Source organism: Pezoporus wallicus, unplaced genomic scaffold, assembly GCF_028554395.1.
Source record: "Pezoporus wallicus isolate ANWC-B61680 ecotype Strahan unplaced genomic scaffold, APGP_CSIRO_Pwel_v1 contig_4055, whole genome shotgun sequence".
Classification (NCBI taxonomy): Eukaryota; Metazoa; Chordata; class Aves; order Psittaciformes; family Psittacidae; genus Pezoporus; species Pezoporus wallicus.
Genome location: NW_026642952.1, coordinates 737,609 through 765,250, shown reverse-complemented (window position 1 = coordinate 765,250; position 27,642 = coordinate 737,609). Strand labels below are relative to the sequence as shown.

Here is a 27,642-nt window from a genome sequence, read left to right as displayed (position 1 = left end):
AAGGAAGAACTGGAAATCAGTCCTTTTTACTGGCATTATTCCTGTCTTATTTAATCTCCAATGCAGTTAATGGATGGAAAAAGGCAAAGGGTAGGGAATCACTTGTAGCTGTACTACTTGGAGACCCACTGTTGGGGGGAATATTGTGAAGAAATTAGAAGTGAGAGACTGATAGGTAAAAATAATCTTTAATATGCAACTGCAAATAGAAATGGTAGGGGTTTAAGTCACCAAGGCTTAAATCCCTGTGGGGACCACTTAGGAAGAGTTACTTGACACATACGTAGAGCCAGAAGGGATCAACAGATTAGGAGTCTGACCTCCTGTGTAACATGGGCCATAGTATTTCATCCAGCTAATTCTGCAGGTAGCTGAAGGCTTGCCTTTCCCAAAGGCAAGTGGACTAGATTTGGAGATTTGAGGAAATGAAGACTCACTGCATCAGTTTAGCTTATCCTGTGGTAATTTATTCCTTGTTATTTTAAGTCTCTTTTAAATTTAAGTCCACTTTATACAGCTTCAGCCTCTTTGTTTTTCTTTTCCTTTTTTTTTTGGTTGCTGTTTTGTTAAACTTTTTCTGCATTATTGGAGGCCTACATTGCCTATTATTTTCTTGACGAGAAGGATAAGTGAAGATTGTAATCTAGGTACAAAAAATGTGTGAAAGGACATCTTCTGTCCAGACTCCAGTAATATGAGAGACTGGAAGGGTGAGCATCTATTCTTGAGAAAATTTGTCATTATGAAATATACTGTGTATAACTGTGGTCTCCTGCAGCTGATATGTTGCTGTTCCAGTTTGCATCTAGGTATTGATGCTAGCGGGCTAGGGGCACAGGCTTATAGGCGTCTTACAATAACAAGGTAGAGAAGGCGGCCATGGAGACAAGGTAATTCCAGCTCTTGGGATAGCTTTTGGCAACAGTGTCTGCCTGTGTAGGATGTAATGCGAAGCAAGACAGAGTGAAATGGCAGACTGCATGAGGCTGCAATGGGTCAGCCACTCCAAGGGGACTGAAAGAAATGTATAGTGTGTATAGAGGAGCGTTGGGCTGCCCTGAGCCAGAGGCGAGGAGTTCGGATTTTTGCAAATCCAATTCATCTGATGTTCTTGGCAGTCATGGGAGGAAACTCACAGCAGAGAGCTCTGGTGTGTGAGGAGTGATGATTCTCAGGCTGCCTTCTGTGAAGGCAGGCCAATAAACGTGGTTACCATGTACTGCAATAACAGTCCTGAAGAGGGAGCGTAACCAGGGCAATATAAATTGCCTCCTTTGTGACTGAGTGAGCAGGGTATGACTAAAAGCTAAAGCACCGCACAACCATTCACAGGAAAAAAATTATGTATAGATGTCTCTCATAACTAATAATGTTACCCCTTTTTGCCAAGAGAGAGAAATCCAATGCATTAATTGAAATACTTCTTCATGCAGATTTTTTTCCAGGAAGTTAATAATTTCACAGTCTTCGTACTGCAATTTATTCTTTTGTTGCTTCCTCTAAATATTGCGTTTTTCTTTCTTTACAAACATGAGGATGCTTCCCAGCCCCGAATTGTATTTTAGAGTTTCAAAATTCAGTCTCAGAATTTCTTTCTTGTCTTAATTGTACTAATTTAGAGGATTTGACATTTCCCTTAATAACCTCTGTTACTGAGAAGTAGTATCAGAGGTATCATAAGACCATAATAATGAGGTAATAGAGTTGTGGGGTTAAAAAGCACTAGGTATTTTCAGGCGGTCACACAGCAAAATGTCATTAATGCTGTGTAATTTGCCTGGAGTAGTCCAGCCTTGGAATGTGTGGCAGTATTTCACTGCGTGAAAAATTACTGTTGCTTCAGCTGCAGTCATATCCATCTCCCTGGGAAGACTTCCAGCTTCAAAGGGAAATCTGGTTGTACATGTTTGAGCTGTGTTTTTAGCTGCAACATAATCTTCTCTGTCTTCTGGCTGTCCATTAGAAATGGTAATGAAAACATGGCACATGGTCCTTTCAGCCTTAGTGGAACCTTTCTCTTTCTCTGGAAAGAAAAGTTCCTCAACCCGGAAGGTAATTCAGTTACTGACATCTTTCAGATGCTTTAAAGGTATGCTTTTTTGGAGCATCTGCATGCTAATCTGTAATGTAAAGCAAAAGGGTGACAGCTACCAAGGTAATGTCAAAAAATGAATACACTGGCCTCCTAACGCCTTCAAAGCAACTGAATTCGTGGCCTGAATAGTCAATTTCTTAACTATTCAGATACCAAAACATAAGAAAAGTGAACCTAATATTACTGCTTAACACACAGGAGAAAATAAACACTGGTAATGGGAAAGCTGTATAAAAAACATTTCAGAACTTTCAGAAAAGCAAGCTAGAAAGTAAAAATAATGTGTAATGAAATGGATTTCCCTCATTTATTTATTCTCTGTGAGTAAATGAGCTATATTAAACAATAAAAATAAAGAAGTCCTAGTAATTCATGACCTCTCACCTTCACCCTGTACAAGATGCTTTTTAAGGCATTTTTCATACTGTTGGTCTGTTTATTATTTCTCTGCTGCTTCTAAGTTGACCTTCAGATATGATCCCACCCTGAGTTTTGCAGGAAGCAAAATAGGGCAACAAAAGGGTATGTTTGGAATGATGGTTACAAAAATATCTGCAGAGTAATTCTGTCATGGCTGTTTCTATCTTGCTCAGATACAAATATTTTTATTGCTGTTTGCCTCAGACCCTTTGGAAAATTTTCAGACACATTGATATCCTCTGATTTTTTTTTTTTTTGTATTATTTCTTATTTTTTTCTCATGGCTTCTCTATGACTTTTCCTGCTGTTTGAGAGTTCCCTGTTTGGAAAATATTCAGGCCATCATCACTGTTATTGATTAAGTAATAAGAAAAAATAATAATAAAAAATAAGGAATAGACTATGTTATTTTCCATATAAATTCTTTCTAAATGCATATGTACATGAAATCTATATACTGAAAAGATACAAACCAAAAGAGATTAAAGGCAATTTGGTACCATGCAATTTAAAGTAGTGCAGAGATCTGTACCAGTCAGCAGCAGTAAACCACATGTATGGCAGCAAGCCTTTTCCAGGGTTGTCCATATTTGCTTTTCAAATATCTAAACATCTACACACATATACATGCATATATATATACACGTACATAAATACATACATACATAAAATGCCAATGAAGAATTCAGCTGGAACAGTCACCAGTTAGTAATATATTGTTGGTATGAACAGATTTATGTAAAATTCTACCAAGTTTTATAACCATAGTAACTTATTAAACTAGTCTATTTTATTGACTGTTTTTGTAAAATAAAATATATTCCATCACCTTGATGAGAACTGTATAAGGATTGGGGGGGGGGGCTGTGTTTAAACCTGAATTGAAGAATTGAAGTATTAGTTTATTACCCACTTCTAATGATCTGAAGGCACTTTTTTTTTTTTTTCCAAAGGTAAAAAATAATACAGGATTTTTGTTTTAGGGTTGTTCCCCCCCCAGTAATCTTGTACTGTGCCCTTGCCATTTCCAGACATTTGCACAGATATCTCAGACAGCTCATGTGCAAACAATAGTCTGTCTACCATTAATATGGGTTCCACCTTACAACATGTAGGATCTTACAACAGAGGAAAATATTTTTGTAACTTCTGAAGACACATTATAAAACACAAGCATTCTTTTATGTGTTTTTATAGCTTTTCTTATAGATCTGTGAAGCAAAGGGTAACTTTAACCTTAATACTTTCTGGATTTTGACTCTGCAACTGCAGTATTATTCTTCAGTATTTATTTACCTGTCTATCACATGTAGTCATCGCAGTTTCAAATGCCTTAAATAACTTGAAGCTAACAGTCTTGGGTGACAGAATCAGTACTCAAGGTATAATATTTTTCTCATGCATTTTTCCTGACATCAAAGCATCCTGAAAATGCTTGTAAAAAGCCAGTCTGCATCTAAATTGTGTTAAAAGGTTGGAGCTCTGTGTCATACTGACAATAAATTTTGTGCAATACAAATTTTTTTTTTAACCCCTAAGGCTAAATGAAGGTTAAATGCTATTTGCATGGAATCCAAGTGTTATTCTTTTGATAAATACCTTTTGCCATATATGCCATAAATTTTAATTAATAGTCTGGCACACTGATACTGCAGCATCAGGACACCTACCCTACTACCACCTTTCTTCTTTACATACGTGGTGTTGTCATGAATTGCAATACAACTCATTCAGTTTAGACAATCCAATTTAACTTTTCAGTAAGCCTTTTGTCATTATCCTTTTTTGTATCTCAGGCTTGGGAATTAACATGATTTAGAGAACTCAGTAAAACTGCCAGGGGAGGTGGTCAAAGAATTTGTGGTTGTAAAAACCCATTGACACGTTTGCTTCATGTCTGCTTAGCAGCATACTTGCAGCGCCAAAAACTTCCATGTGAAATGGATACTAGATTTTTTTTGCAGTAGATCTCAGTTTCTTAGTAGAATACAGGACGTTGCTCTTGCCAAGACTCTAAGCAAATGGTGCTTGTTGTGCCTTTTAAGGTTTTCGGTAACCAACAACTGAAGTTCGTTGTGCAGGAAGGGTTAGAATGGAAGAAGTACTGTGGGCTTGCACTGCCAGCAGAGTACATTTGCCACGAGAATGTCTGAACCAGTGGTGCTTCCTTGTAGCAATTATTTATCATTGTTTCTGTAGAATTAATTTCCATGGAAAATATGAAGCTTGCAAAAGTTAAATTTGGAAAAATGTTGAAACAATTTAGCCAAAAGCTGTGAATTTTTGAATGAGAATGATGCCTGTGTAGGTGCTTGAATTAGGGCTCCTTGTGCTCTTACTCTTCTCTGTTTCCATTTGTCCCTTTTCACCTAATCAAGAGGGGAAAGGGTTTGAGAGAGAAGACCCTGACCATGGATGTAGAGCCTGACTGGGAACCCTCCATAGAACCACAGAATGGTTTGGGTTGGAATGGACCTTAAAGATTACCTATTTCCATCCACCTGCTATGGGAAGGGACACACCTTTCACTAGACCAGGTTGCACAAAAACCCCATCCAACCTGGCCTTGAGCACTGCCAGGGATGTGGCATCCACAGCTTCTCTGGGAAACCTGTGCCAGTGCTTCACCACCCTCACAGGGAAGAATTTTTTCCTAATGCCGGGCTTGAGCAGAAATTTTTTGCCCCCAAAGCTGGTCAGTTTAGAAGCTCCCCCTGTCCTCCCAAGGCCTCCAAGGAGAGGGTCCTGGAGCCATAGCCAGCCATTCCGCCTGCCCCTGCCTTTGCCCTGCTCCTGCTCCTGCTCCTGCCCCTGCCCCGTCTCTGACGTGGCCGTGCCGGGCCGTGCCCTGCCCTGCCCGCCCCCGGCCATGCTACCGCCGCAATCGGGCTCCGCCCCTCTCCCCGTGAGGAGACTGTGGCTTCTGCCAACGGACGCTCGTCAGCCGGCAGATGATTTGCATGTGTTGAGGCGTTGCCGTGGGAACCGCGGGGTGCTGGGGTCGCGGGAGCTGGTGTCACGGGGGGGGGGGGGCGCCTGTCCCAACGAGACCCGGGGTCCGGCCGGAACAGTAACGCAAACAGGGGACATGCCAGTGCCCGGAGCGGACGATATGTGTGTTCGCGTAACACCGCTGCCCGTTCTTTCTCTTCCCTAAAGGGCAAACTGAACCGAAAAGCAACGCCAGAGAAGCACAGATCTTGTAGAAATTCGGGATTTTTCAGGAACTCTCTGGAGAGAAGGTAACGTTTGGGAAGACATTAATCATGTGATGACTTGCGCGGACTAGAGTTGTGCATCTGAGTAAACCTGTGGACTTTTTTAGCACATGAAGGTGTAGGAATGGCTGGGTGAGGAGGCACTGGGGTTTTCCTTCAGTCCTCAAGTCCAGTCAACCTTACTGCCTTGCCCACAGCCACTGGCAGTCAGGATCCTCTGAGCTCAGATCCCTACTTTTCTGGTTTTCAACTGATTTCCCTGTGAAACCCAGGCAACGGTACTGGCCTGAACCTTAGTAAACCAAGGATTAAGTATCACAGTCCTGTGACCTGTCCTGACCCCATTGCATCAGTGCTTGACACCAAAGTACCAGATGGCTAGGACCCTGCTCAGGGGCTCATTTACAGCTAAGTAAAAAGGTCAACAAGCAAAGATTTGAGTGACTTTCTCCCCTCAGACCAGCTAGCTGGTAAAAGGTGTGCAATAGCGCTTACTGCAAGAATAATTAATTTTTCTGTGGAATCCATTTCAGCTGAGATTTGCCTGGCGAAAACAGCGTGTGAGTAAGCATTTACCAGGTCAAATGTTCTGATTTCCTAATTCACTTTTTTTCGGGAAGTCCATTTGTGTATGTGTTTTGAGGAGCAGGAGAATACAAGTGAAATCATTATGGGGAACTGTTTGGATATTGAAAGCTAGAAATGTTACTCTGTGTAGAAGAAGACCCTACCTGCCACATAATTACTGATTGTCCTGTGTGGCAGAAATTATCCCTTTCAAGTCTATCCCTGGAAAATATGTGGTGCTCAACAATAATGACAAGGTTTACTACTATAAAAGCCAGATTTTTTCCTTTTTTTTTTTTTTTTTTTTTTGCTTGGAAAACACCAGTTGACAAGAAACTTTGCTGTTTTTCTGACTGGTTTTCTCTTGAAGCTGATTACAGAATTTCTTCTGAAGATACTCTCAGTGAACTGATAGCTCGAATTATACATTACCACCATTGACTTAATCTCAAAATTGTTTATTTATTTAAATCTACTTTTTTTTTTTGCTTAACTTCCTCAGACATTTATATAGAATGGGATGCACTGGTTTCTAATCAGGTGAAATTATGGTTACACAGTAAAAAGCTCAGACATACATGCAATTTTGCATGTCAATTTAACCCACATTATTTGGAGATATTTCAGGCTCACATTTCATATGTATTTCTATTGGCTTGTTGAAGGTAACATTCTGTTACCTAATGAATTATAAAACAGGAAACAGAACAATATAGAGAGATACATAGGTAACATATTTTCAAGTATAAAGTGAGAAAAATACCACTGTTAAGCATAACTAATTACAGAATCACCACAGCTTAGTAGCTCCAGGTAAAACTAAATGAAGCTTGTCAGCTATGTCCTCTCACACCAATTCCCGTTGATCTAATCTTCAGGAGAAAAATAATAATGTAAAATTATGATGTTTTTAAGATTTCTTACCACAAGACCCTTAAAAAGCATGTTTTCCTCCCAGTAGCCATCATCAGGTTTTGCTGTAATGCCCTCAAATCTCATGCTGGATGAGTGCTTCAGTAGTCCCCCTTGCACACTGTTTTCTGTTATAGATTTAGGAGGTGGCCATTTTCTTTTTGTGTCATTACCTCATGAATGTTCCTCAGAGCATGAAGATGTACTGTACTATTCATGCAAGATACAATGATGAGTATTTAACAACTTCTCATTAGGTCTACCAACATTTGAAAAAAGAAATGGGATATTCAGGGTTTTGTTGTTCTAGCCGTTTTCCACTTCAGCTAATTTCATCTGCTTGTCTAGATTCCCTTTGTTAGTTCTCTGTTATTGTGACTTTCTCTTGTCATTTAGTTTTCATATTCATTTTAATAGCCATTGCATAAGAATTTAATAATTTTAATAGCCACAGCATAAGGATTGCCATGGTAATAAGACTAGCTAGCTAAATATCCTGTTCATAATGAAACTATCAGAAACCTTAGTTATGGAGTCACTTGTCAGCAAAACTTCATTGAAAAATTACTAAAGTTGATTTACACTGTAAAAAATGAATACATTTACCCCTTCCTGCATAAGGTAACTGTGTTAATGCAGATTATTGAGAAAAGTGTTTTTCCTGCACTGAATCACACTACTGTTGTAGTGACAGGCCTTCAGCCCGTGTACATTTTCATCCTTTTGATTTCCCCTGACATGTGGCAGTTTGTACAAGCTGGCGTTTTTTGTATCAGACATGTAATCACTTATGCATTTATCCATCCACCTATATTTTCCCTCTAAAAAATCAGCCTACTTTCTTGAAATTATTGCACAAACTGCATACTCACCATCAAATCCCTGGGAACCAGCCAGATTCTGCACAGTCCCAGAAATGGAGGTGTTGAGCAAAGACACCTGAGCTATCAAGTACATGTAGTTCACCTTGAGCTGTGTAAGCTTCCTTGTCTCAGTGTCTACTTTCTTTCATACTTCTGTGTGAAAGACACACCCGGTCTATTCCCTATCTGATATGACCTCTATTGTTTTGCACAGTGTTAAATATCACAGATCTAATGCAGTAGTTGCCAAAGATTAAGAATATGATGCACAGTATCCCCAGAGTCACCAACACTGGCACTATATCTATGTCTATGCTAAGTTTTGCACGAGTAAGTGTGGGGGCAGGGTAGCATTATTCATTTAAAATATGCATGTGCTAAACAGTTTTATGTAAGTAAATTAAGGTAATCTTCACCCTGATAAATTGCAATGCATCACTGAATAAAATATTGAAAACAAAACCTTGTTTGTAGAGAGAATGCTATTACTGAAGCAGGTCCAGAATTGTGAATTTTGAAATTCTGACAAATTACATTTTTTCAACTGAAAATATTTTACTTTATCCATATATATTAACTAATAGCAGTCATAATTCCTTCATATAGTTTCATTATTTTGATCAAATCAAATGAATTATTTCTTATGTTTGGGCAGACAAGGACATAATAACATGAAAGAACTGCTGGGTCATCAGTCATCAGTGAATTTTGGATTGACCCATTAAGTTTTTAAGTAGGAAGATGATCAGATACAATTAAAGATACTGTCATTTTAATAGGTCAGAGGAAAATTAGAAAACCTCCTTTGACTAGTTTGACTGTCACATCACAGAAAACACCTTATATAGAATCACATAGAAACCTCAAGTTTATATGTTTTCCTTCTTTGACATTTTAATGAACCCCTTCCACACATATGTATGCATACACTAGTGATTTCTCTCTTATTCTTGTGTAATTGATACAGGTACACCTTTGAAAAAAGTTTTAGTTTTGTCTAACTGGCACTTAGTATCATGGAATCAGAGAATGGTTAGGGTTGGAAAGGACCTTAAGATCATTTAGTTACAATCCTCCTGCCATGGGCACAGACACTTTCCACTAGACCAGGTTTCTCAAAGCCCCATCCAGCCTTGCCCTGAACAGGTTGGCTGTCAGGGATGGGGCAGCCACAACTTCTTTGTGCAGCCTGTTCCATTGTCTCACCACTCCCACAGTAAAACTTTAAACATTCAGAAAAAATATTTGTTATAAAATTCACATATGTTTCTAGAAAACAGTGCCTTTTTAACCTGATATATTTGGGTTTCAGTATTATTGCCTTGTACTTCTAGCTGGCTGTGTGTATGTTTAATGAGGGCATAATCACCAGCCTCTGGGCTGCAGCTAATATGGGGGAGAAGGTATTGCTATACGTGCAGCTGATCCTCTGATGGAACAATCTTCATACTTGGATGTTTCTGAGTGTGCATTACTCACAAGACATTTAAGGCAGGCTGCTGTGATGTTAGATTTTACAACTTGAAGCTGCCAGAAGTGGGGGTACATGCCAATATTTGAGTGTTTGGAGCTTACAAACTGTTTCTTGAGATAGAAGGACACATAAACATATGGGATCATGCTCAGCTATGACAAGATAAAGTATCCGGATGTAGAAAACTGTGGATTTTCTACATCTCAGTGGTCTTTATTTATGTTTAATCTAATAATAGATTACTCTTTTCATATGACTGAAGAAAAAGATTAGTCTCTAGGACTAATCAAAGGAGGCTCCTCCAGCCAGGAACTGTGGTGAAAATACAGTGCTGATCTGGAAAAATGTGAGGGTTTTAATGTGTGGTTAATTTGCTAAAAATATTGTTGGAAACATAATTTTTTTCCTTTTATCTTTCAGTGAGAACCAGATCCAACAGTAAGATACTACAAATTATCTAATATTTTTGTCTAACTTCTGTTTGAGTACTTTGTCTTAACAGATTTCTAAAATTATTTTTAATTGAGCAGTACAAAACAACATTTAGCACAAGAGAAAATACAGCTTAAGTTGTTGGTTTGATTTCATTTTCTTTCCCTTAAAGAATAATGGGAAGCCTCATAGAAAACATTTGGAAAGAGCCAAATTGGAAAGAGCCTGAAGCAAGACGTTTTGGCACTCAACACAGAAAGTCAGTTTGGACCTTTCTGACACCTCTTTTATATGTAAATATAATTAAAACCTGGAAAAGGGCAAAAAAAGTCTTACCTTTAACTGTAAAGTTAAGGATCAGCCTTAGAAAATCCTGTGACTGAACTAATTTAGTTTTGAAGCACTACAAAATCTAGATTAATTTCCTTCTCTTCCTGACTTGCTGTGTTACTCTCAGCTGATCATTTAATCCCTCTTTTTCTATATTGTTGTCATTTTAGACTGAGTTGTTCTGCTTTGTCTTTTTACACAGTCCAGCCCAGACTGAGAAAACAGGATCTGTGGGTACTATTGTAATGCAAGAAGTTGTTGCTTGTGGTTTTTCACCTAAAGCTATTTGAGACATTTGTAATTTATGTAACAGTAAAGTTACCTATTACAATTGAAATAACTTTCCTTTAGAATCCTTGTGAATTCAGTACAATTTACACAAATCATCTTTATGAAATGACCAGCATAACAACTGTGATGTCACAAACAGAAAGATTATGACTTCAAGCACTGAGTGATGAACAGGCAGAATGAGTATACAACATCAAGTGTAGTACTGAAGGTAAACAAAGGGAAAACTTCCCAGAGTGAAGTGGGGGCTCACATAAGTAAGGACTTACGTAGCCAGGAATGCTGAGATACTGAATTAACCAGCATCTTTTTGTAAGCTAAAATCAGCTTATTATTTTTTGTCACTGACAACCTCATCTGTAGCTGGGCTTACACCAGGCTGTTATATATGGATGCCACCATTTGGAGCCATATGTTTTTCCTTTCATTTAATGTATCTCTGTGGCTTGTCCCACACTTCCTCAGGCAGAGCAACCCACACAGACATTCTCATAGCTCTGTTATGGGAATCCTGATTTTATAAGAATTCTCCATACATATACGACATCTCCAAAGAGGCTTCTGGATGTAAGCCACTGGCACCTCAAGCAAGTACTTCATATAAATCCTTTCCATATCTTTATCGAGTACTGTTTTAAAAATAGTAAAGCAATCAGCTCTTCCCACTATTTATTTTGCTTGTTTATGGTTCTCCCTCCTAAATCCAGACTTTAAAATTGTCTCTGCTTTTAGAGGGAGTCAAATATGTCCAAGGGGTATTTCTCTGAGATACATAAGCTTGAAAGTTCTGTGACCTTTGTTCTAGCTCTATTTTTATCTAATACAAGGATTTATCTTGTCTCTTTCTGAGCTTGCAGATGGGGAAAGTGACAGTAAGACAGCCACGTAGTTTAAACAGTTTACAGTCTGATACAGCTGCAGATGGAGAGGCCATGATATCAGTCCGCATGCATAAAATGTACATAAACAGATTCCTCAGATTGTCACAACGGTTCCTTTATTTTGTCCATTGAAAAAGCATGGTTGTGTCTAGGCAGCAGGAGGCTTCATGCAATGTGCTCTTCTACAAAGTAAACTCATTTTTTTTTCAGCTAAGAGATCTCCATGTGGAATTCTAGCAAAGTCAAAAGCAGTAATGTTGAGGATACATTGGAAACAGTCAATTTAATCCTGAGCTAGCGCAAATATGTTTTGTTCGATTCACTCAAGGAATCCATGCTCATAAAATGACCTTATAATGGGTTTTGAGGAATTGTTTAAATCAGAGAATCAAGAGAGATGAAAAACAGAGGGTCACTCTTCAGAAACAGGTTGCATACAGGAAATAGGAAACGTATGTGTCAACTTTGCTTCCAAGTTCCAGCACTAACATGAAAGAAGACACAAAGAAGGCCACTTTGGGGAAGAAGTTTCCACTTGCCTGTATAGGTTGAATCACACATGGCAGCTAAGGGAAAGCAGCATTACTGAGGAATGGATAATAATACTATTGCTGCAATTTCTGGTTAGGTTAAGATGAAGAGTAGTGTTGCAAGCGTTCCAGTTGCCTCTGACAAGAAGATAAGTGATGTACTGAGCTATTTTCACTCTTGTCATTCTGTCCTATTTTGGACAAAGTGAAGCTGTCAGCCTGATGTTGAATAGTACTTCCTTTGCTTTTATTTAAACTTCCTTGCTTTTAATTAAACTGAACTCATCCATTAGTTGCAAGTGCCCTGTCACTTCAATTCATGAGATTGTTTTTTAAGTATTGTACTTGGTGAAATGGCAGAGAAGAGGAATGTTTTCCCACAGCTATATGCAGTGATCAGCTGCACCTTTCAACTTTATTAAATGACATGTTGAAACATCTTTAAAGAAAAAAAAAAAGGAATTTTTTATGCTTTGAAAAGAAATGTTAAATCCCAGCACTGATTTACTCCACACCTTTACCACTGCTCTTGAGAAAAGAAGAATTTAACTGCTCATATGTCTTTTCAGTTCACACTGAATTTATAGGAAGTTTCCAAATAATAGAGGTCAACTTGGCAGGAATAAATATAGACCAAATGGTGTAATCCCCACAAGGAAGCATAATTATCTCATGAAGTATTTACAATAGCAAGCCTGGAAATCCAACAATAGGTTATATTGTTAATAGGTTGTTTATAGCATGTTTTATTGACTGATTCATTCTTAATGGTAACAGATTTAGTCACCTAACATTCTTCATGTGGCAGGCAGTTCGATGACCACTGTTGCTTTAAGAATCCTCTCAGGTAGCAGAAAATATTACTCTGACATAAATCAATAAATAGGATATGAATACGACCTTGCAGAGTTCAGAAGTTCCATGAAATGTAGCTGAACTTTCTGATGCTCCCTTCCTGTGACCCTCCAATCACCCTTATCTCCCCTGCCTTCATGACCCTTTAATGTTCCCCTGGCTTTCCATTCTCTTCATCCTCTTAAAAGCTTGGCTACTTCCCAACTCGGATTCATCCAACAGGCGATCCTCCCTGGAAACTCTCCCAGACTTTGAAAGATCTTTGCAGTAGAGTAGCCTCAATGCTAGTCTGCAAATTTAAATTTCACATACTATTGACATTCACCTAACTGAATCATATGCACAACCTTGTCAAAACTGGCAAACTCCTGCAGTGGCAAGTTGTGGTACAAAGTGATTAGCTTTCTGTAAATTATGGTAAGCAAATTCAGGCCTTCTAAAAGGAAAACAAGGGAAAGGCTTTGGGATCTGTTGAAATACTCTCTACACAGTTCGCAAAGATTTTTTGCATTAAGGGAACACTGCTGGTAGGGGCAAAAGGAACTTTAAAATGCGATAGCACCAGTTTGAAAACAGCTAGATACCCAACTAAGTATTATTAATTGCTACTGTCCAAACTGCTTGAAACCTTTGTTTCTGTGTTTGTTTGTAGCATGCTTTTCCACAATGTATGTCACAATTATATATTGTATAGGAGTCAGACAACTAAAAGTCTTTCTGATATCTGAAACAAAAATTCCAGTGCTGTAGTTTTGTTTATCGTTTAACATACATTATATGCTTATCTGATACTTCAGACATGAGAGGATGCTACAGCCTTGTACTTAACCGTATTTTCTACAGACTGAAGTTAGGGGGGAATTAAATATAAGTATAATGTTTCTCAAGAATTTTACAGCTATCTACAATTGTTTCACAGACATTTATTCCAGTACAAACCACAGATTGTCTCTGATGGTCTTCACATCTTCCAATTTGCATACAAACAAATTTGAGCTTCATAGGACATTTGTTAAATGAGGCTGTCACAAGTGTCCCTGGAATATGCAGCTTTGTGAACATCTAAGCAAGCAGTATGAATGTAGCAATCTAAACATCTTTGTGTGCCTGGCAAGATGTGAACCTGCTGACAATTTGTTTTTTTCACTGTTGCCCATGTCCTAGAATATTTGTGAGAAACTAGAGCCCAATCAGTGCTTCTCAGTGGCACAGACAAAGTTTAAGTAAGTTTTTCATTTCAAAACAAAACTGTGAAGAAGAAAAATCTCAATGAAAAAGCATGCCCTTGGGTGTAGGAAAATTCAGCCCCTGTGTTCAGAGGTATGATTGATAAGGGTGAAAAGACTGTTGAGTGGAAGCAAAGTCTCCCATTGTGACATCAAGAAAAAAGCAGTTCAGAGGAGATCCAGATTGGTTGATTGCAGCGGAGAGTGACCTGAGATGAGTCAGTGGATAAGTGGGTGGATAAATTTGTGAGTTAGGAACCCCCTAAAAGTTGGAAGGGTTGAGATAAAGTTAGAAATATTCTGCAAGGGCAAGATAATTTTTAACTCAGATGTTTCTTTTATTATAAAGTATACAAAGGTGACCTTGCTGTCCTTTGCAGTCCCCTATCTATGCAATCTTTTACTTGCTTAAGACTAAAGCTGGACTGCTGGTTATTTTGTATTCTTGCAATAAAACAATAACCCCCACTGTAACATGCTTACAGTCTGAATTTTATTTTCTGATCCTTGGAGGGCCAGCGCAAAATATTGTCTCTCTGAGAAATGAACATTTAAGCGATACAGTTGAAAAACTGAAAAATGTTTAGCACTGTCTTCTCGAGACTCGAGTGCCCTAATCTTCTCCTTATATGTCATGCTGTTCAGCCACAAAGCGTCTCAGTAGCCTTTTGATAAACTTGTTACAGTTTATTAATATCTCTTCTGTAGTGGGAGAATCAAGACTGGTCAGAGAATTTGATATACCACCTCACAAGTGCTGAGTGAAGGGGGCCTAATAACTTCTTCAACCTACAGACTGGGAACATTTCTTCTGTCTGTCGCTTTGGAGATCGGACATTAATATCCCATTAAGGGACTTGTTTTCAGTTTCTCTTGAGGCAGTGAAATTATGTTTAACTATCAACATAAATGGCTTACAAATTAAAGACTGTGTCAAAAATACCAGTTCTGTCAATAAAGCATATTGATTATACTCATTGATTATACTCAAACTCACATGTATTTCAGCAGCTTCTGTTTGTGCAGAACCATCTTCTTTCATGTCCTTTAGGAGTTTACACTCTCTGAGACTAGAATTTAGATTTACATGGTTCAGCTGATCACCAGAGGTCGAATGTATGTGATGTTATCTGTCTGCTATTTAAAAATATAATAGTAATACTAATGCAAACTCATCCTTGTGATAAAATATTGGTTGGTATCCTTAACAAGAGAGGTGGTGCTCATTAGTATGTCCTGATTTAATTTATTTCAGGATCATGTAAAACCAAAAGACAGACCAAAACCACACAGAAACCCTCTTTCACTACTGAAATGGCCATTAAATGCAGTTTTCAAGCTTTGAAGTCCCTAGAATAGTCTGGCCCATGAAACTGAATTAAGAAGATGGAGCTTCATGCTGGCTAACAAGAACTTTCCCAAGACCTTTTTGTGTCAGAGAGAGAGAAGTTTCTTGAAATGTTGTACTCTTCGTGGAGAGAAATATCGAGAATAAGAATGTGAAGAAAACCTGTAATGCTTTGCCAAGTGCCAGAGAAGCCCATACTAGTGTCTCTAGCATCTTGCCTTCAGAGCAGGTTTCACCACCTAATGTGTCAGATCTTCCCGGAATTTTGCCCAAAGTAGTGCATCCAGAAGCTGGACCCAAGAACAGGAGACCAGGCACTGCAATAGTAGCAGAACAGTCTTCAAACATATCTCAGATGCCACCAAATCAGCCCATCATCCCACAAAGAAGACCTTGCTTCAAGATATGCTGTATCTGTGGCAGAGAATTTGGATCACAGTCTATATCTATACATGAACCCCAGTGCCTAGAGAAGTGGTGTACTGAAAACTATCAGCTACCAAGTCATCTCAGAAGACCTGAGCCCAAGAAACCTGCGGTCCTTACTGGTGGTTCCTATACGCTTGCAGCTGAAAATGAGGCAGCTTATCAGAGTGCTCAAGCCCAGCTCCTGCCCTGTAGAAACTGTGGCCGAACCTTCTTTCCTGACCGTCTCATGGTGCAGGAAAAGTGTTGCAGAGGAGGTAGCCGCACTGTAGGGCAATCAAGCACTAGCCCCACTAAATCTGATAAAGGCCCAGGCTTTGGGTCTGGCTCAGCAAGTGATCCATCTAAGACCAGTCAAGGAAGGAGTGGTGCTGCACCAGCCACATCAGACAAGGTAAATAGCTAAGTGTGTGCTGTATGAAAGGGTGTGAATCTATTTTGATGCTAAGCACTCAAGGGAAGACTGGGTTCCCATAAAATTTAAAATCATTTTCCTTCAGAAGGGTCTTTTGGCTCCAAGCCACATGTTTCTATGCTGAACAGTATGTAAAGGGAAGGGTAATACTATGTGTGCAAGGGAAACTGCTTATTCCGATTTTCCTACTGAAAGGGGGAAGTTGGGTTCTCATACTCTGTGGTCCTGTAAGAATTATGTCCCCAAAAGGGACCATTGTGTGCTATGGTTCCCAAGTAGTTTCTGTTGGGCAGGTCAGGCAAGCTTTGAATTTTATTTTTTAGCAGGTATTGAGTATTTTTATTTAGCTAACATGAAATGCAGTGGTTTCATTATCCTGTAAGCTCTCCAGTGATTTTCATTTTTTACCATTATTCTTAGCCATGGCGTGGAACATGAGTTTACTGAGTACTGCATGTTCAAAAGCAGCAACTCAGGGTATAACAACAAAATAAATAAGACTGCACATTTCTTTCCACTGAATTTTATTCAAGATCCAAGAATAAAGAAGCTGATTCACATTATCCAAAAACTACACAAAGTTTTGGAAAATGGATTATTTTTTATCCTGCACTTGTTTCTACACAGGCTGTCTTTTGGCCAGGAGTTTTGTAAGGTAAATGTTTAGTCCCAGTGTCTAAAATAAAAGGCTTTTTTTTTTGTTTGTTTTCATTGGAGGTTGGACTCATGATTGCCTACACTACTTTTGAAAATGGGATTTAGCTTTCTCAGTCACCAAAGGAGAACAATGCTATGCAGAGCATTTATGAAGATGTTTTAAAAGTCAAAGCATGCTATATTTTCCATCTGTTGAGTGAAATGGAGATAATAGTGTTACCTTAACAAACATGAGAATGAAGACAACATGGGTCATTTTTATATTTTGCTATTTAAGGCCACTAATTCATAGTTATTGGCAGGTTAGGTCCAGTCCTCAGATCTTTTATCAGCAGATTTCAAACCACCCAGTAACAGTTCAAAGTGCTGCACAGGTATATCTATAGCTTTAGGGGAGATGTGATATGCTATATTTTACCTTTTACCAAAGAACTGGCATTCCTGTAAAAGGTGATTGTTCAGTGAAAGGCATAGGTGTGAAACAGAGGGTTTTATGCATCATACATAATTCTGTATGTTTAAATTAAAAAAAGTGTGGGGAGAGGGGAAGTGTCCATAGTTATAATACCAAAAAAACCCAAAACAAAAATACAAAACAGCAAAGCAACACAAAACAACCAAGTTTAGAGTGTGGTTTGGCTTTGAGAGTGACCCTGCAAAATTGTTGCTCTCTTGCACAGTATCTTCTTCCTGTGTGGGTTCAGTCACATCCATTGACTTGTTGAAAAACATTATTATTTCCACTTTTCAGTTCCATGAGCTCTGCAGAAATGTATTCAAATCTGTTCCTCCTTCTGTGTGAGCAACATGTTTCTTCATTTACTTGCAAGCAGTCACAGTTCATCAGTTGCAGCAGAAGCAATAAGGCTGTACAGCTTGCAATTTGTAATTGACTCTGAAGGACTTTATTATTAACAATAACTTTCAGGAAAGGGTGATTTTGCCTCTCTGAGGTCCTTCATTTTTATTAGTTTTATAGCTGTCCTTTTGAACAGAGGTACAAAAGGCAGAGATAGAAACGGAGAGAGTGAAAGAAACATCCTGTGATCCCAGCAGCTGCTCAGTTCTGGCAACCTGCGAAGTGGTCAAAAGAAGCCTCTTTTCCATAGGTGTGTGTGAGGGTCACCAGCTCCAGTTAAAAGCTTTGTAAGGTCCACACTGAAGTATGTTGAAAAGCAGTAAGCTAACAGAAGGCCTGCAAGTTCTCTATGAACTGGGATAAGGTCTGGGTCATCTCTACAGTCCTCTTAATCTTTTTTCCAGCATATGGTTTTAATTTTTTCACCTTACCAGCTACTCAGCTGCTTATTAATTCTGTTAAAGAATACCAGTAATGGAGTGAAATGGCAACCTGCTTTGGTCCTGGCAGGAAAGCATTTGGAGCTTTAAACGTTTGAAAGTCCTGATTCAGCAAAATGTGAGAGGGAAGGAACAACCGTAAAAAACAAACAAACAAACAAACAACAAACCCCAACCATTATATAAGTCAAATTACCTCATGCAGTGAAAGATGTCCTAAATTAAAAAACTGGGGTTTCCTCATTTGAAAAATAAAGATCTGACTGATTTGGTGCTATATCATGTGAAGGGCATTTTAACTTTACAGCTGCAAACCCTTCTATGTGCATGCATCTGTCCTGGAGCAATCTTTCCCTTAGCCAGTGCAGGATCAGCTAGACCAGTATCATTACTGCAAACACTTAGTTCACCATAAAATGCCTTTATACCTGGAGACTCAACAGCCTCTATAAGCCATCTCTTCCACTAACTGTCCTTCCCTTCAGAATCCATGAACACATCTGGGTTAATCATGTCTCTCTGTGTAAAACAGTCTATGTTTATAAAGAGACAGGGGTCACCTCAGTTCAGAAATTCTGTTTGGTTTGTGCTGTGATATCCCAGACAATGGAAGTGATGTCTGGAAATACAGAAACTCAGAACTGCACTAGAGCAGAGTGTGTTTTTTATTCTTTCACAGACCAAATAGTCTGCTACATATAAGTGAATATTAATAAATATCTTGCTGTGGGTATATGCAGTACAGTTTTTTTGACAGCAGATAATGCTGCTCCTAAAAGCCTATCAGACGTGTCACTAGCAACTGATGCTGCCACCTGCTTATCAAATTAACTATCTAAAAATAATATTTCAGGGACTTTACTGTATTATAATGCATTTTAACACAACATAAGTTCTGAAAACTTGTATAGCAAAAGAATACTGATGTTGCACCTTGCTCTAGCATAAAGTCATCTACTTACTTGGTAAAATGAAAACTCTTTCAGAGGCTGTGCAATTGTAATGAAGCTGAGAAGTCAGTGATAAACTGTCTGCCTCTGTTGCAAACAGTTTCTAAGTTTTTAACATCTTAGAAGAATACAAATATATTTGCAAATGTAGAAAGTTGGATGAGAATGGACAGTGAATGGTTTGAGTGAAACTTACTGAGTATTGCCACTGCGAACAATTGATCTTGCCGCTTTTCTGCCTTTACACAAAATGCCATGTTCATTATACTAATGTATTTCTCTGAAAAGACAGCAGATCAGGGGTAAAATGTGATATTCTAGTGCTTCCAGTGGAGTAAAATCTTTGTTTCATCATCTGGCAGAATTACTTTGTTTTTCAAGGAAATTTCATACTTAGGCGTATGACCTGTGCTAATGTTAATCTGCTGTTGTGTCAGGGCAGTGGCTAACAGCACTTCAGAGGGCTTTGAAATGCACCTTCAAATGGTTGTGAGAGCCTTGCTACAGCTTGTCCCTGTCCCTTATGTAAAATACCTCTTACTTTCCAGAGAGAAATGTGTGGAAAAGGCTGCTTTCATACAACACAATGCTGTTGCTAAGTGTGTGCACCCATCTTTTCCTGAGCCTCTGTTCCTTGGGCAGTTCAAGCCTACAGTGAGAGCTCTGGCCTAGAGCAGGAAGCCTCCCTTCCTCCCATTCAAATACATGCATAATTAACCAAATAAGGAAGGTGTGGGGGATGCACAGTCCCGGATGATAAGTATTTATGAGGGGGTTTTGGGAGTCAGTTTTATTGGGTGTACTTAAGAAGAAATTAAAAGCTTTGTGCAGTATGGGAGGATTTGACTTCGCATAACAGCATAACAGCAGCCTGGGGCTAACGTCAAGTAATGTTGGGTCTATTGAAAATACATAGTGGCGTAGCCCTCTGAGCTAAATAACTTCATTCATGGTCACGCAGACATACTTAGCAGTCTTGGAGAAAAAAGAAAATACTGAGACATCAGAGGAAAGTCTAACTGCACAGTCAGGTATTTGTAGGTATTTTTATAATAACACATATCCTCAGGAACAGACCTTCCCTACAACCCTTTTTAAAGTGAAAAACAAAGCAGTGAGCAGACAGCCTAGCCACTGGCCTGCAAGTGGTTTGGGTTGGAAAATTGTGGTGGTTCCAAAAATAGTTTAGTTTCAAACTGCAGGCCTCCAGATGTGACATTTGGGACAGGCACACTGAAGAGAAAAAGAAATGAAGGATAAATATTATCAGCTGTAGAAATTCCAAAAATAAAACTTATCATACCTTAGATTCCACAGTGAAGCAACAGCAGAGCTGTTACTACCAACTGTAAGGATATTCTCCTTCAAGTTTTATTTTTCAGCTTTTTAACATATGTGTATTTGCAGAGAAGGATTTCTGTACATAATTGGACTTGTGGTGATGGCTCAAACTCACTGCATTTCTGGGGAGAAAAAAGAATAAATCCATCCTTAGAGTGATCTGATCGGTTTTAATTAATTCTGGTCTCTGCTATTGTTTCTGTACAGTTTTTAATTGTAGAAGTTACAAAATAGACATTTCTACTTGAACAGATTTCTTAAACATTAGTTTGAACAAATAGGATTTAGTTATGAATCAATCCCAATAGATAACTTTAGAACCAGAATCCTCTATTTAACTGCAGGCCTGGTTTTACTCATTTGCAACACAAAAGCCATATAAACATATAAAGCCTATAAACACTCTGTCACAACGTGGAGGGTTCACAGTACTGCTCATTCAATCTTTGGGTTTTCAAGTGAGACTGCCAGAACGATCATCTCAAAACTGTGGAAATGTATCCAGGTTTCCCTGGATAGAGATCACTAGCTCTTGTCTTGATCTGTGGCAGTTGTTCAATAGTAAAACATCACAGTAACTTTAAAACAAGTGTAATAGATTTGAATGAGGCAGTCAGAGACAAAAGGCTATCTTCACTGGGGAAATATAGCTAAGATGAAAAACTATCTGATTTTTACAAAGATATTTCTGTTTGTCTGTTAAATTTATTGAGAGTATTTAATTTTTTAAGTGATTTTTTACCTGTCTAATATCAGGACTTAAGTCCCCTTGAAACTATACATTTTTTTTAATTATGCTGCCCCATATGTTGGCAAGTGCAGTGCAGGCTAAATAAGCAAGATTTTCATTTGTATTAGGATCCCGTTTCCCTGTTCTGGTAGTATGTAAAGAGTCTCTACAAAGTGACTGTAAATCAAGTTGCTCTTTCCTCATTTTCAGCCAATAAATAATCTATTTCACTGAATGTCAGGAACCTAGCTAATGAAATCTAGTGAGGAAAATGTGTTTCCAGTGTTTTTATGCCTAGCATTTTTTTTAGAAAACCATTTTCAAAATGCTATAAACATACCCATGATAATCATGCATACTGAAATGACCCTCCTGACCTCAAGGGTTTAGACTGTAGTATCCTTATCTAAAGCTCTCTGGAGCCTACAAAAAAATATTCACTATGTTCAAAAGACTCTGTATCTGCACCGAGAGTCTTATCTCCATATCAGACAAGATCTAGCTCAAGAGCTGAAGTAAGGAAGCAGGTGAAAATTGATAATGAAAAATTAGAGGGCATTCTTAAAACAGCTGTTGCTATATTCAGCTATGGACAGGAAGAGAAGGATATGTATATATATAAAAAACTTTGTTATCAAAGATAGCTAAGGAAAAAGTTAAGCAGACAAAAATGTCCTTGGAAAAAAACATCTTTGGGTAAGTTATATTTCAAGTCACTGTGAGAACTTTCCAGATGAAGTCCAACTTTTACCAGCAAAAACACATTTTGTAGAGTAGTATTTCTTCACGTAATTGAGTTTACAGGTGTGATACAGGAAAGAAAGCTTATGCAGATCATTCACTAATGACTTTTTCAGACTCTAGCATAAATGCGAGAAAAGCTGCCCAATTTCTTGAATACACTGATGAATACACAGAAAGAATCATAAATACTAGAAACAGGTTATACTTTGTCTTACACAGAAGCAGATGAGAAAATGAAATCTCCACCTCCCTTTTTGAGTGAGAAAGGCTTCCTGTGTTTGGTTTGGAAGGGCTGTCCCTCTGCCTTTAGGGGGGCAGCCTATAGCATGACTCTTACTGGTATTCTGCAGTCAGTAGTGCAGGCAGTGCTAGCAGTTGTGAGACCCATCAGCATGCCTCAAAGTGCTGTCCCTGCAGTACATTTTTACACTATTCTGGAGCAGCACTCGTACTGACAGCATGCCTAGCCCAGGACACACCTAACAACACACTCAAACCCATTATCCTCAATACCACAGTAATTATATATTTTTCAAGCTTAGAATATGCATGTGTGGTGTTTCTGGTTGAGGGATTTTTTTCTTCCATTGAGATGTTTTTCTCTGCAAACAAAAGCAGATCTGCAGTGCAGAAACAACGACTTGCTTAGCATACAGTTCTGCCCTCACTGCAGTCACTGGCAAAGTTCACACTGAGGCCTTCAAGGTAAACAAACAACAGTTCCTATTTTGCTCCCCCAATCCTCAAAAATCCTGGATTGGTTTTAATCCTTCCAGACCAAGAATTCTACCATCTTACTGGTCTGTGGCAGAAGTTACACATCATTAGGGACCATAATCACAAGCTTGAAACAGCTACCTTTACTGGCTGGCTGAAGAGAGATCCTAAGGCTGGACACAGTGCTTTAACTATGTTCTTTCTGCCTGGAGGTGGGGTCTTTCTGCCACTGTGCTAGACATCAGCAGTTCAACTAAGGAAGCTTTTGTTGCTGTTTTCCATGATCCTTGCCTTTGGTAGGTAAAAAAAGGGCTTCAGCATTTAAGGTGGACACTGTGCTGGAGCAACTTGATCATGCAGAGGAATTGTTTCTGCATGTGAAGGTGCTCAGCACTTCCACCAACTCGGTGATGTGAAAATAAAAGATCTAAAACTTACATAGCTAAGTATTAATTAGGTGACACACACAGATCGTCAGCCCAATATCTGCAGGAACCTACCTGTCCCAGTTGGCCAGTTAATGAGAGTATTCCTTACAAGCTTCAAGACTGTATGTAGACAAAAACAAAACTGATAAACTGATACAGTTACACTGATTTCACAGGTATAGTTTCCTTAATCTATATGATTGTTTCAATTCAAAGTTGTTCTCACTCAAAATTAATGCTGAAAACAGTATTTTTATTCTCACAATTATTATTTGCAGGCACAAGTGATAAGACAGCCACCAACAGTGATTTGTTACATATGTGGCCGTGAGTATGGAACAAAATCAATTAGTATCCATGAGCCACAATGCCTGAAAAAATAGCACCAGGAGAATGCCTTGCTACCCAAGCACCTGAGAAGGCCAGGGCCCAAAATACCTGAAGTCACACCTGTGCAAGGTAAGCTACAGATGAAATAAGAAAAGGGGAGGAAGAAAGTAGGAGGAATAAAAACAAAATAAAATTTAAGCAGTAGTTTAAGCAGTAGTTTAAACTTCATGGTTTGCAAGTACTTATATCTCCTGTTCACTCCAAAGAGAATGTAGGCATAAAGGCTTGTTTTAAGCTTTCTGTTGACTATCTTGTTCTCCTTCTGTATTGCATCCCTGAGAAATAAGAGTAGTTGCTGCCTTGTGGAACATGCCTCCTGGGACAGTCCTCTTTATGTGTTAGTATGTTCTGAATCAAAACACAAAAGGATTATCAAACTGCTTCACAGCTACATCATTACCTTTTGACTAGTTCCAATGCTGTAAACAGACACTTTTTAAAATGGGGAAAAAGCATTCAAGGATAATGTATGGACTTGACTCATACAGTCATTAAAATAAAATACCCTTCAACATAGCGATAGATAATTCAGCCATGTTTCACACTTACAGCATTGGTTAGAAAAAAAAGCCTGACACTAGCACTTAACAGTGGTAAATAGTGAGTGGCCTCGAGTTCTGTGGTAAAATAGGAAATACAATACTAGATGCATGATGACTGGTAGAAAAAAGGTATTTTTAAAATGTATTAGACTTAGGACCTTAAGATCATTTAATGGGATTGGAACTAGATGATCTTAAGGTCCTTTCTATCCCTAACCATTCCATGGTTCTGTAAAATCCCCCCATAACATATACTGTCATTTCAATTTTTTATTAAAATATATTTATGGGTGAAAATGCAGTATCTTTTACAATGAACCTCCAGAGGATTTACAAGCCTTAGAACAAGCCTTTCTTTGTCAGACTATTATAATGTTTGTATTACAAACACAGTGGGGAAAAAATATATGTAGTATAAACCAAATATTATATTTCTGCCAATTATGTGTGTTTGAGCTGTAGGTTCTGTTTTTTAAGTTGCCTAGATCCCACCTCTTCTGATCTATGAAAACTGATGATCCCTAGCACCCAACAGACCTGGGCTCCCATATGTATTTCAGGAGTATGTACTCAATATTGGACCAAAAGGAAATATTAACTGTGCTTTGCCTAGAAGCTGCTCCTAGAACTGCTCAAATCCCAAGTTATTTCACCATGTCAGCCTGATGCTTTCCCTGGCCCTGTCAGCTGGTTTGAGCTACTTTGGGCCAAATTTGCATCACTTGCTCACAGGCAGTTAATTCACCCACTTTATTTCATATTCCCCATGATTTCCTGCAGCTTCCCCTAATGTCTGTAAAAGTGGGCAAATTCTCCTACAGCTCACTGTGAAAGAGTCATACACTAGATCAGTTTGCAGCAGTACAAAGAAATATGTCCACAGAAGACATACACAGAAAAGAGCAGGGTCACTGGGAATACTAGTCAGCTGTCCAAAATAATAATAATCATAGCTCAAATAATATCAAATCAGGACTTTGTTAACAAATTCCAAGCAAAAGAGTTGAATCTGTAGTAAAAGACAGATTTGAAAATGCATTTTCATTGTATTTGCTCTTTTAGTTAAGCTCTTCTTAATATTACATGTTGTGTGGTAAAAAACATGGAGAAAATGAGAATTCCATCTGAAAAAGGAGGACGCAAAAGGACAAATCAGGCTATTTTGAAATACACTCTTTTATTTTGAAGGAGTGAAAGCAGAAAGACAACCACTCTTTGAGAGAACAATCCAGCAAAAGGCTCCCAGATATGAATCAGAATATTGTCTCATTTATGCAATGAGTCATATCAGGCGCCACCATCTCCTATGAGGTGGTGTGTGCCCATGGTTCCCCAGGGAACACTGACCTGCTTCCAGCATCTGTTCTTAAATGCCTGCTGATGCAAGTCTGAGCAGTTCTGTAGCTTAAGCTAAAATTTCTGTTTCCCCTGCAGTTGCCTCATGCTCCTGACCTCAAGAAAATAATCTCAGTGTTGTTCTTTTTCCATGAGACTTACTCGCAATCATCTGGTAAATGCTATAACTGACCTTGAGACCACATACACGTACTGCATGTCTCACAGTCTCTCAATTTAGGGAGGAGGGATTACCCCTGTTGTTGAATGGAACAGCCGATGTTCAAAAAAAAGCTTAGAAATATTAGCTGCTTACATAAAACTTTTTATAACTTTCATAAATCTTTTTCTGAAAACTCAAGTGTCACGGGAAGACAACCACTGCCCTGATTACACAGTGTTTTGTTTGTGGAATGCCTAACACATGCCTGCAAGGAGAAAGTCATCTCTCTTTCTCTTTTTTTTTTTTATATTCCATAAACTTTCCGAAGTACAGAAAATACACATTCATTTCCTGCAAGCAAAGGGGATATTTGTCTCAGCCAAGAAAAGAAACACTATTTGGTTGCTCTTCTAACAAAAAGAACATTAGGAACAGGCATATTAAGAGATCTAAGGCTTATTGTGGTTATGTGAACCAATGGATATGAATCATATTAAAACTGTATGGGCCTTTAATGAAGAGGTCTATCGTGCCAATAACAGAAACCATGGAATATTTTTAAATGCACAAATCCTTTTCTTTTAAAAAATCGTCTGCTGCTAGCAGTACAAAGACAAAACCAATTTTTTTTTATTCTTTTTCTCTATTGTCATACCTTTTGAGACGGGCAAAGCAAATACATCTTCAAATTGAGCCATGTAGATTTTGTTCTGCATGTACTTCAAATGAATACTCTTAAGATCTAAATCCAGGTATTGAGCAACCTACCTGGCCTCTTTGGAAATCAGTTTGAAACAACACTGTGTGAAAGTCCATTTCAAGATGAAAGTAAACAAGATATTTTTTAATACTCAAATAAAATATTGAACATACATCTGATATAAGTGAATGTTTGAAGAATACTCCTGAGCTTTCCGAGCAGTCACTCTTCCCACAGTGGAAAATAACTGAGGGTAAGACTGGGTTAGTGTTTAGATGACAATAGATGCACTACTGCAATGACCTCACTGGAAGCTATGGCTTACAAGAACTGTAGGTATTGTCTGTAAAGGTTTTAGGCTTACCTAAGCTTAACCCGACTTACTGACAAAGCTTGCAATAGACTTTAACAGGAAGAAAATTCGGCCCCTTTTCCAGAGAAGTACAAAGAGCATATTCTCAAGTACGATATGCTCCTAACCATTGCTATAACACATGCTCATTGAACAGCACTTGAAGTAAAGCCAAAAAGTGAAATTTGCTGATAATAGTGTGTACGTAAAGATGTTAATAATTAGCTGAGAATGCATCTCATAACACATAGCATGATCTATGTTTTCTCTGTACTCTCATACAATACAAAATGATTCAGTTTGAAGTTAATTTAATTCAACCCTTGGGACAAAAAGCAGAATCTTTTTTATGTATTTTTTTTTTCTCTTTTGTTTCTTTTCTTTCTTTTTCATTTGCAAAAGCAATATGGTTTGGTTAAACTGAAAGGCTCAGTCAACAGGTATTTCCTGAAAATATTTTCCATAAAGAGTTGAATGTGGGTCTCCAGAATGAAAGCTGATACTTTCTTTTTTTAATTTTCCAGCCAAAGGTTTCTACGATCTCAATTCTTTAAATGAGGCTGCCTGGATCAGCGCCCAGAACCAGCTCGTTCCATGTGATGTTTGTGGGCGTACTTTTCTTCCAGACAGACTGATCGTCTACCAGAAGTCCTGTAAACCAAAACCTGCAACATGAATTGGATGTAACACACATGCATATGTATGCATGCATACTCACACGTGTGTGTATGAGTGTGCATGAATACACACACACATGCACTCATACATTTCAGCCAAAACACGAGAGAAATAAAATCGAGCTGGGGAGTCATGAGCATCAAAACTGTAGTGTGTTATCAGATCACAACTTCCAAAAGCCTCCAGAGTAAAATCAGTTGTTACTGTGTAGTGTACGATCAAATATGGTGATTTTTTAGCAGTAGCAAAACTTCTTCTTCATTTCTGTTGTTCAGATGGCCTCACCTAAAAGCCACAGTTTGAGAGGCTTGGCATAAGAATACTTGAAAGTAA

At 38.4% G+C, this 27,642-nt stretch overlaps 1 protein-coding gene across 1 annotated transcript; it reads left to right on the top strand.

The window, feature by feature from the left end:
- Nucleotides 1-5,642: 5,642 nt before the first annotated feature.
- ZNF475 (zinc finger protein 475) lies at nt 5,643-27,342 on the top strand. Its single transcript, XM_057433287.1, is given in 4 exon segments — nt 5,643-5,757; nt 15,350-16,262; nt 23,428-23,608; nt 27,156-27,342. Coding segments are annotated over 3 exon segments (798 nt in total). The 5' UTR covers nt 5,643-5,757; nt 15,350-15,797; the 3' UTR covers nt 27,308-27,342.
- Nucleotides 27,343-27,642: the final 300 nt, after the last annotated feature.